This window comes from Zingiber officinale, chromosome 5B, assembly GCF_018446385.1.
Source record: "Zingiber officinale cultivar Zhangliang chromosome 5B, Zo_v1.1, whole genome shotgun sequence".
Lineage (NCBI taxonomy): Eukaryota > Viridiplantae > Streptophyta > Magnoliopsida > Zingiberales > Zingiberaceae > Zingiber > Zingiber officinale.
Window position 1 is genome coordinate 102,556,818 of NC_055995.1, and position 11,452 is coordinate 102,568,269.

The 11,452-nt window shown below is 43.6% G+C and overlaps 1 protein-coding gene across 1 annotated transcript; it reads left to right on the plus strand.

Annotated features, from left to right (window-relative positions):
- Positions 1-7,124: 7,124 nt before the first annotated feature.
- LOC121986878 lies at positions 7,125-7,989 on the plus strand. Its single transcript, XM_042540807.1, has 3 exons — positions 7,125-7,285; positions 7,356-7,464; positions 7,708-7,989. Exons 1-3 carry the CDS (start codon positions 7,125-7,127, stop codon positions 7,987-7,989), a joined length of 552 nt encoding a protein of 183 aa, XP_042396741.1.
- Positions 7,990-11,452: the final 3,463 nt, after the last annotated feature.

An 11,452-nucleotide genomic window follows, 5' to 3' on the forward strand; every position in this document is an offset into this window, starting at 1 on the left:
TACTGATCCATATCGCGTCCGGCTCCGAGCCGTTGGAGCTAGCTACTCATCAGGCGGACATTTATCTACTATTCAGAGCCGCGACGACTCGATCGGTATACCGACCAACTCATTCATCCATCCGAGGGCGCCCCCCTGGGCCAGGGTACGTTCTCGTACCTTTTCTGCATTTAGTTAATTATTTTGTCGTTAGTATTCGATTGCTCATATATCTGTGGGATTCGCCTCGAGCACCGAGGTACCAGAGGCCGGGGCGACCCGGTCGCTGGATACAGGTACAGTTGACCGGAGGAGGACTTCTGACGATCTGGTCAACGTAGAGGACAGCTCATCGACCGGGTCAAGAGGATGCGGTCAACCTTCCAGACACGTCATACCTGCAGGTTCGTCTTCTCAGCTTCCAGACAGAATCAAATTGGCGCCGTCTGTGGGAACGCGCCTGATCTGGAACGTGAAGATGGACGACGCCGGAGAGTTCTGCTATCCTCATGACCTAGGTCAGTCTTTCCGTTATCTGTTCTCGGTTAGTTATGTGATTTGTAGTAGTTCTTCGAACGAAGGCCCCCGTGCCGATCGGCAGGGAGGTTTATATCCGAGCCACAGGCTCGAAGACGAAGGCCCCCGAGCCGTTCGGCCGGGAGGTTTGTATCCGAGCCACAGGCTCGAAGACGAAGGCCCTCGAGCCGTTCGGCCGGGAGGTTTATATCCGAGCCACAGCCTCGAAGACGAAGGCCCCCGAGCCGTTCGACCGGGAGGTTTATATCCGAGCCACAGGCTCGAAGACGAAGGCCCCCGTGCCGATCGGCCGGAAGGTTTATATCCGAGCTGCAAGCTCGATGGTGAAGACCCCCGAGCCGTTCGGCCGGGAGGATTATATACGAGCCAGGGGCTCGATGGCGAAGACCCCCGAGCCGTTCGGCCGGGAGGATTATATACGAGCCAGGGGCTCGATGGCGAAGACTCCCGAGCCGTTCGGCCGGGAGGATTATATACGAGCCAGGGGCTCGATGGCGAAGACTCCCGAGCCGTTCGGCCGGGAGGATTATATCTGAGCCGTACGGGCTCGATGGCGAAGACCCCCGAGCCGAGCAGCCGGGAGGATTATATACGAGCCAGGGGCTCGATGGCGAAGACCCCCGAGCCTAGCAGCGGGGAGGTTTATATCCAAGCTGCAGGCTCGATGGTGAAGACCCCCGAGCCGTTCGGCCGGGAGGATTATATACGAGCCAGGGGCTCGATGGCGAAGACCCCCGAGCCGTTCGGCCGGGAGGATTATATACGAGCCCGTAGCTGCTACAGGCTCGATGGCGAAGACCCCCGAGCCGAGCAGCCGGGAGGATTATATACGAGCCAGGGGCTCGATGGCGAAGACCCCCGAGCCGAGCAGCCGGGAGGATTATATACGAGCCAGGGGCTCGATGGCGAAGACCCCCGAGTTGTTCGGCCGGGAGGATTATATACGAGCCCGTAGCTTCTAGGGGCTCGATGGCGAAGACCCCCGAGCCGAGCAGCCGGGAGGATTATATACGAGCCAGGGGCTCGATGGCGAAGACCCCCGAGCCGTTCGGCCGGGAGGATTATATACGAGCGATCATCACCGGTTTCGGGCCAGTTCAGCGGACCCGCTCAGCGGACCAGCACATCATATGTCTATATCCCCCGTTCGGGGTTGAGCGGCCTTCATGGTCACGGACCAGATTATGATCATCTATCTCGCTCGATGGCGAAGACCCCCGAGCCGAGCAGCCGGGAGGATTATATACGAGCCAGGGGCTCGATGGCGAAGACCCACGAGCCGAGCAGCCGAGAGGATTATATACGAGCCCGTAGCTGCTACGGGCTCGATGGCGAAGACCCCTGAGCCGAGCAGCCGGGAAGATTATATACGAGCCAGGGGCTCGATGGCGAAGACCCCCGAGCCGATCGGCCGGGAGGATTATATACGAGCGATCATCACCGGTTTCGGACCAGTTCAGCGGACCAGCACATCATATATCTATATCCCCCGTTCGGGGTTGAGCGACCTTCACTGGTCACGGACCAGATTCATGATCATCTATATCCCCCGTTCGGGGTCGAGAAGTCGCCGCGGCCACATATCTATTCTTCCGATCGACATCATTCCGGTCGCACGCGCGGTATCGTCCGCCCGACATTTATCCGACCGATCGACATCATTCCGGTCGCACGCGCGGTATCGTCCGCCCGACATTTATCCGACCAATCGACATCATTCCGGTCGCACGCGCGGTATCGTCAGCCCGGTATTTATCCGACCGAGGGCGCCGCGCGGTATCGTCCGCCCGGCATTTATCCGACCGATCGACATCATTCCGGTCGCACGCGCGGTATCGTCCGCCCGGCATTTATCCGACCGATCGACATCATTCCGGTCGCACGCGCGGTATCATCCGTCTAGCATCTATTCATCCGATCGGCATCATTTCGATAGCTCGCACGACAGCGTCCGTCTAGCATCTATTCATCCGATCGGCATCATTTCGATAGCTCGCACGACAGCGTCCGTCTAGCATCTATTCATCCGATCGGCATCATTTCGATCGCTCGCACGACAGCGTCCTCTAGCATCTATCCATCCGATCGACAGCACTTCGATCGTTCGGTCGGTATCTTCGCGGCTGCGCACTCGGCATTGGTCCGATTACAGACTTGGTCTGCTCGGTACCGTTACCATCTCCTACGACACCACTATTATAGCGACCGCTCGAGCGACATTATATTATTGGTTTAGCGATTTAGCTTTGACATCGAGAGCGGTTCAATTCTTTGCAATAGACTGTCCAGTCAGTCGGACTCACGCCTCCTTCGACTAGACTTGAAGGGGAGGCTTGTGATCCGGATGGGGCGAGGGGCAGGGGAGTAATTAGGGGATCAGGGAGGGGCATTTTAGTCATTAAGGAGGAGTAGGGTTGGAGGTAAAAGGGGGGGACTGTAGCACAGCAAAAGGGGGGGGGGGGGCTTTTTTCTGGCCTCGACGGCGGCCAACGGAGGGAGATTTTTTCTCCTCCTCGCGCCTCTCGCCGGAGCGGGCGAGATCATCGACGCTCTCCTCCTCTCCTCCAGCCGGCGAACGTCTTCAGTAGCCACCACCTCTCCTTCCCACCAGCCGCTGCTCTCCTTTCTTCTTCACCACGAGCCCATCGCAGGTGACTCCAGCAGCCGCCTTTAGCTCCCTCGTCCTCACCACTTTCAGCCATAGCCGGCTGCGAGCGCCTCCGGGAAGGCTTTCTGGGGTTGTGGTTTCCGTCGCCAAACATGAGCAGAAGACGCCTCTCTCCCTCGTGCGCCATCGCCTCGCCACCTTCCGTTCCTTCTCGATCCACGCCGACGCAGCCACTTCTGGCAGCCACTGCCGTAGTCACCTCCGGCGATCAGTGTCCTCGGCATCTAGCGCCGTCACCTCCGGCTGCCGTAGCCGCCTTCGGCGACCCGTACCGTCAGCACCTCCGGGCAGTCGTCGTCGCCCACCGAGTAGTTGTCATTCGAGTGCTAAGGTATCGTATTATGCTTATATTTCGGCCTGCGAGCCGAGAGAGTGCTCGGCCTTCGTGCCGTTGTTGTATCCCGGTCTGCGAGCCGGTAGAGTGTTCGGCCTTCGTGCCGTTGTTGCATTCCGGCCTGTGGGCTGAGGTTGTAGTCGGACAGTGCATCATCCTACTGATCCATATCGCGTCCGGCTCCGAGCCGTTGGAGCTAGCTACTCATCAGGCGGACATTTATCTACTATTCAGAGTCGCGACGACTCGATCGGTATACCGACCAACTCATTCATCCATCCGAGGGCGCCCCCCTGGACCAGGGTACGTTCTCGTACCTTTTCTGCATTTAGTTAATTATTTTGTCGTTAGTATTCGATTGCTCATATATCTGTGGGATTCGCCTCGAGCACCGAGGTACCAGAGGCCGGGGCGACCCGGTCGCTGGATACAGGTACAGTTGACCGGAGGAGGACTTCTGACGATCTGGTCAACGTAGAGGACAGCTCATCGACCGGGTCAAGAGGATGCGGTCAACCTTCCAGACACGTCATACCTGCAGGTTCGTCTTCTCAGCTTCTAGACAGGATCAATAATATTATAACAATTTCAATTTCATAATTACTCTATAATATTTATATTTATATTATAGCAACTATAAAATTATAATCGATATAACTATAACAATTATGAAATGATAGTTGCTATACCAGGAGGAGGATGAGGTGTCATATAAACTTTTTCATAAAGATCACCATTTAGAAATACACTCTTGACATCCATCTGAGATATTCTCCATCGACAAACAAAAGCAACAACAATCAGAGTACGAACAGTCGTCATTTTTGCAACAGGAACAAATGCTTCCTCATAATCCATATCATACTTCTGAGAATAACTTTTAGCAACAAGACGAGCTTTTTATCGTTTGATAGATCCATCAGATTTAATTTTGATCTTATATACCCAACGAGAACCGATAGTATGTTTTCCTGGTGGCAATGAGACCAAATCTCATGTATGATTCTGATGCAAAGCAGTTAGTTCCTCAGTCATAGCACTCTGCCAAAGTGGGTTACAAACAACTTCTCTATAGGATACAGGTTCAGAAAGACAATGAATAGATGCAACAAATGAAGCAAAAGAATGAGAATAACAAGAGTAAGCAAAATTTGATACTTTAGTAGACTTACGAACACGAGTGGATTGACGGCGGTGGAGAGAAGGATCATCTGTAATCTCAAGAGATGATTGGGTGGTGGCAGAAGGAGGAGGATATGGAGCGGATATCTCGGGAACCAAAGTGCTAGATTCAGTTGAACTATCAGTAGGAGCTGTGGGTGAAGTTTCCTCAATGTCGGTATTGAAAGGATCAATGCAAAGTAGATCTGACTTTGTCATATTATGCGAACTAGTAGGAATAGAAAAGAATGGAATATGTTCAAGAAACATAACATGACGAGAGACATATAATTTTTGACTAACATGATCAAAGCAACGATATCTTTTTTGACTAACACCATAACCCAGAAAGGCACAAAAAGTAGATCGAGAGGCTAACTTATTACGCTCTGCATGTGGACGAAGGACAAAGCAAGTATAACCAAAAACACGCAAAGAGGAATAGACAGGAGCATACCCATACAATTTTTCAAAAGGTGACAAATTTGAATTGTGTGATATTGGAATTCTATTAATGACATGAGTAGCAGTAAGGATTGCTTCCCCCCAAAAGGCACTAGGAACACTGACAGACAATAAAAACGAACGGGCTGTTTCGACAAGATGTCTATGTTTCCGTTCAGCCACGCTATTTTGTTTAGGAGTATCTGTACATAAGGTTTGATGAATAGTACCATCAGAAGCAAGTAAATGTAAAAATTGATTCGAAGTGTATTCACCCCCCATATCACAATAAAAACACTTTATTACACTAAAATGTTGAAATTTCACAAGAGCTCTAAAGTTATTGAAAATTGTAAGATAATCAAATCTGTATTTCATAAGATAAACCCAAGAGTAACGAGTGCAATCATCAATAAAAGAAACATAATACCTTGAACCTCCTTTAATTTGTAGGAATAGGAGAGGGTCTCCACACATCAAAAATGGATAAGATCAAATGGAGCAGAAGAAAAACTAGGCTAGAGAAGGAGAACATGGCTCTGATACTATGTAGAAATTAAGAGAAGGAAAAATTAACCATATTATTGAATCCAAAATTGATTAAGAAATAAAGAGTAGAAGACCTTTATATAGTTAATTATAAAAAAAATCTAAACCCTAAACTGAAAAGATAAAAAATTAAATTGTCCTAAGGCTATATACAAATAATTCTAATAGATTATATAATATAAATTATATAATCTAACAATACACACACCAAGTTAGGCTCTACTTAGATTTTGAAACATAAAATTTATCTATAGATTTTTCTCTACAAAATTCTCTCTCAATATTCCATAACATTTCTACTTTTTTTTATTCTTTTATGAAATCTCGTTGAAGGGGCTTGGACAAGATCAGCATCCTTTTAGTTTTTTTTTTAAAAAAAAACATTTTTCTTTTAAAAAAAAAATGTAAGCTTTTATTTTTATTATTATCATCAAGCGCATTAAAAGGCAATTCATCTAAAGAATAACCCTTTAGCTTTTGATCAAAACGACCCTTTAAACCTTTCATAACTGGTTTAGATGACCTAGCTAGCTAGAATCACATGCTTGATTTTGACACTTAGGCCGCTCCATTTCGAACTTGAACTATAACAGCACCACAAGCATGGACTCGAGATTTAATTCCATCAATTTATTAACAGTTGCATCTACACGAGAATCCCTCGAGATCGATTCAAGAACAAAACATTCTTTTCCTTCCAACAATTCTGAGGTGGATCTGATCCAGACGATGTTTTGCTAAGAACAAAAATGGATCGATCTATATACGAGCGCATACTCAAAGAAACAACGCCAATTTAATTCCTGGCGTGGAGTTCATGAACTGCTGCTAAGACTGATTTGTGGGCTTTGGGGTCGCTTGCTTGAATGCGACAGTGGGAACGATGCGGTTTTTCTTTGGGATTCGTATAAATTTAGAGGGCAATCTTTAGAATCTTTTTGTTTTTTTTTAATCTTTTTTTTTTTTAGTTTAAGAAAGTGTGGAGGGCGTGTTTGGGTGCGAGAACTCGTAGAATATCGAATGAAATGTATACAAGGAATCATGAAGCACATGAGAACATACGAGTTATCGTCTGGCAGGAGAAACTAAACTGTCATTAAATTTCTCCGGACGCGAAGATATACATACATCTTCATTCTTCGATCAAGAGCTGACCTTATACAAATAAATAACTCGACAACTGATCAAAACCAATCTTTCAATTCAATGCCAAATTGCTTACAGGTATACATGACATGCATGGAAGCTAGCTTTATCATGCGTTCCACGTTACTGATAAATATATGTGCACATCTACATGATTCCTTCATTGTACACTGCAAACAGCTCATCGACCTATAATATTCAATTCGATTTCGACATATATATATACATATCAAAGCCTCTCTTTCTTTCTCGCAGTCGAAAGGGAAATTAATATATATAGCCGAGAAATTATTAACGGTGAAGAAGATGTTGGAGAAGCAGAAGGCGGGTGATGCATTGCCGTTGACTTCCCTGAACCACATCTCCATCCTCTGCAAATCGGTCGAGTCCTCTCTCCGTTTCTTCCAAAATGTGCTCGGCTTCGTCCCCATCAGAAGGCCCAGCTCCTTCAGTTTCGACGGCGCATGGTGTGTGCGCGCGCGCGCATGAGGTTTATTTAATTTACAGTATTTGATTCCATCACTCGTTGATCTGCAGGTTGTTCAACTACGGGGTTGGAATTCACTTGATACAGTCGGAGAATCCGAGTGATTTGCCAGCAGCGAAGGGAGAAATCAATCCCAAAGACAGCCATATCTCCTTCCAGGTACAGAACTGCAAACAAATTAAAATGATATATTTGTTAACGATGGCGATGGGAAGTAGGGTTTCGAACGAGCTAAGACAAGTTAAACTTTAGGTCGTTCGAACTTATTTGATAAAGTACTTAAAACAGTTGTTTAAATTTGGTTTGATTTATTTTTTAAGAGTTTGAATTTGGTAGAGTTTAAATGTTTTCTAGCTTTCAATTCAAGTTCTTTTTTTTATTGTTTGAGTAGTAAATTTGCAGTGTGAGAGCATGGCGTTGGTGGAGAAGAGGCTCAAGGAGATGGGCATATCGTACGTACAGAGCCGAGTGGAGGAGGGAGGAGTCCACGTGGACCAGCTGTTCTTCCATGACCCCGATGAGTTCATGATCGAGGTTTGCAACTGTGACCGACTTCCGGTGATTCCGCTCGCCGCCGGCGATCCTGCGACGGACTGCCAAAGGTCGGATGATGCACTCACGAGCCATATGTCACTGATGCCATGCATAAAGTGTTTTCCTCAGGCAAAAACAACAATTGTTTAACTGGAAAAAATAAATGAAATGTTATCGAGTGATATATATAATATTGTTTGTACGTTAATTATAATCGTGGAAAGAATATATGCATGTATTATTGGAAAAAATAATAATGGTGTATTTAGAGAATGAATGATTGCTTGAGTGTTGCTGCATAGATTGATCAAATGTTTGTTCGATATTATTCTGTGCTGGAATTGATGGGCCAAAAACAAATCCATCGAACATTGCATCGATCTCAAGTCTCCAAGATTTTGGATTGGCCTGGGCTTAATGTGGTGATAAAAGATAAAATGTATTTTTCAAATAATCAGGATTTGATTTTCATGCCAGATATGATTGAATTATTCTTGAAGCTGGTGCGCTATGTTAAAAATTATCGGGCATCTTAAATTTATCTGATGGGTGAAATATGGGATCAGATCATCTATCTCAAAATTAATAGGGCTGTAAAATTTGATATATATTGTTGGAGATATGTGAATGGAGAAAAGGTGGAAAGAAAAGAAATACTATTGTAAATAAGACTTTAGTCCCATATTAAAAATTTAAAGGACATATTGATTAATTTATATTGATTTACATACCTTAATAATGTGGACAAATATAAAGGGAGGAATTCTCTTGTGCATGAATGTCGGATTATATTGAATTAAATTAACTTATATACTAGCATGACTTATACAATCTAGTTCCAGGGCTTTTGGTGCCCTTCTTGTCGAAGGGGATATCGCCCGTCTGCATTTCAACCCATCTATGAACAACAACCCCCTAAGGCAAAATTTCGAAGGGGAATAAATAATGAGTTATGGACACTATCATCAGCCCAACAGCAAAATGGAGTCTTATTTGTTATCCCAGAGCAATTGAGACTATTTGATGATACATTTTTCCGCTGGGAAAGGCTCTCACCCAGACTGGAGAAGGAAGGGAAGGGACACAGAATATCCTATCCCAAATAAGAAGAGTATTTTTTGTCGAAGATCCAGCCCAAGGATCCATTATTATCCAGGACATTGCATACAGAGATCTTGAAAAGCTTTCTTGTGATAATGCAAAAAACATTATCCAATGCAAAACGACTACATGAGATTAGCCGCCAAAACAGGAAGACTCTATGTTGGACCAGAGCTCTTTGAAAAATTCTGATTCAAAATGTCAGGAGACCTAGGCAATCGAATTAAAAGGGCATTTGATGAAAAATATCCTGACTTAACAGTGAGAGTGTTCCCCAGAGTCATTTTCGTACATAAATTCCTGGAGCAAGAATGCAATGATGCAGCTTTCAAAATGTCACTAAAAAATCTTTCTTTTTGCAGTCAAATACCCATACCTGGCTACTATAAAAATCAAGGACAAGAAAGGTTAGGACTAAGGCAATCAAAAACATTCAAAGGAAAATCACATGACACACATGCAAGAATCGAGAAGAGAAAGCACTTGATCAGAAATAAAAAGTGTAAATGCTACCTATGCGGACAAGAGGGACATTTTGTTTGAGAATGCCCCAATGAGAAGAGAAATATCGAAAGAATAGCAATATTTGAGCAATTGGACATCTCAGAAGATTGTGATATCCTATCTGTATAAGAAGGAGAAAACCAGAGTGATGCTATATATAACATATTTGAAGGAGAAGATATGGAAGACTTAAATAGGTTTATTCAAACCCTTCACCTTAATTATATATATATATATGTTGGGACAAGTAGATGGTGGTTACATGCCACAGATAAAAGTCTCTGATCAACAGTCAAGCTGCCTCCATAATTGGAAGTTAAACAAGAAGATACTACCCCTACAATCTACAACATGTACCTGTTGTAGGAGGGCTATACTCTTCAAAGGGCAAGAATACATTGCCCCGAGTGTTCTATAACGACATGCAATTTATGTAGACCATATTACTTCAACAAAGAAGTACCAGTAGCACCATCCCCTCCAACTCCCTTCTTTCCATAAAATCTTATACAAAAACAAAGATATTATATTACGTAGTGCGAAGGAGAAATAGAACGCTTGCAAAAGGAAGTAGCATATTATAAAAAATAGTTTGAAGAATTGCTATTGGAAAAGGACTCAAGGGCAGAATTCCAAGCCTTAGAAGAAGAAGAGGAGGAAGCTGTAAATATACTTCTCGAAACAACAATTACCAAGACCGTAGCAGCAGCTCCAAGTCAAAGGTTAGTAAAGAATATGCTGTATAATCTGACGGTAGAAATTGAGATCCTAGGGATTCCAAAGTTCCCCCTAAAGGCGATACTAGACACTGGAGCTACAACCTGCTGCGTCGACCAAAGGTCAGTACCAAAGGATGCTCTAGAACAGAATACCTTTAAGGTCAGCTTCAGCAGGATTAATTCCCAACAAAAGGCTAATATGAAGCTAAAGCAAGGAAGAATGACTATAAGTGATAATGTTTTCCTAATACCATATACTTACAGCTTTCCAATGGTACTGGGAGATAATATTCATCTCATAATCGGCTATAATTTTATACGAGCTAGCATGGAGGACTGTGTATTGAAAGAAATACGATAACATTCTATAAAAACTTAATAACTATAAATACCTTATCGTCCATTAATGCAACAGCAATAGAGGAGCTGAAACTGAAAGAAGAAGAATACATATAAATCAAAGAAATGGTCAATTTTTTAGTTGGGCGGGCCAGTTCTGACTTCCAACAAAAAATTAACTTATTATTAAAGGAGCTATATGATCAAGGATATATTTATGAAAACTCCTGACAACATTAAGAAAAGAATAAAATATTTTACCAGCTAAATATCAAAAATTTAAATTTTATTATTGAAGATAGACCAATCAAACATTTGGTGCCTTAGCAGAAGGAAGTCTTCAGTAAACATATAACATTATTATTAAAATTTAACATAATTCGATCAAATAAAAGTAAACATCGAATCATCACGATTATTATCAATTCTGGACAATGGATCCAAAAATAGTAAAAAAGTAAAAGATAAGACAAAATGAAAAATAAACACACTTTTACAACATTTAAAGATGAATTAAGGTTCATTTGACTTTAGAAAGTAAATAATGCAAGGCAATTGGAACACTTTGTTACAAAAAGTAAAATTTACCTAGCACAATCGATCTCACGGTTATTTATAAAGAGATAGATCGAGAAGGTACTGTTCGACAAATCAACTGGAACACACACCATCGACAGTATGCTGTAAATTCGCAATCTTTGTCTTCTACGTGACAATACAACACAAAAGGGCTCGCCTTTCTGAGCAAACAGGGTAATGATAATATTCAATTTGCAAGCCATTTATTAATTCTGCAAATCTTTCTCTTCCTTTTTTTTTTTGAAAGTATAACCTCTTTTATTTTTTTTTTTCAAAATCAAAATCAAAATCTGATTAATCTTGTTTCAAGATTGCGCGACAGTCTGAAGTCTGACTAAGGAATCCTTTACCCTTTTTCTTTTCCTTAAAAA

What these genes read in the sequence shown, in the direction of transcription:
- LOC121986878 (XM_042540807.1), top strand. Translation starts at nt 7,125, where the DNA reads ATGTTGGAGAAGCAGAAGGCGGGTGATGCATTGCCGTTGACTTCCCTG. An exon ending in TTCAGTTTCGACGGCGCATG is followed by an intron (nt 7,286 to 7,355) that starts GTGTGTGCGCGC and finishes GTTGATCTGCAG; the next exon opens with GTTGTTCAACTACGGGGTTG. An exon ending in ACAGCCATATCTCCTTCCAG is followed by an intron (nt 7,465 to 7,707) that starts GTACAGAACTGC and finishes GTAAATTTGCAG; the next exon opens with TGTGAGAGCATGGCGTTGGT.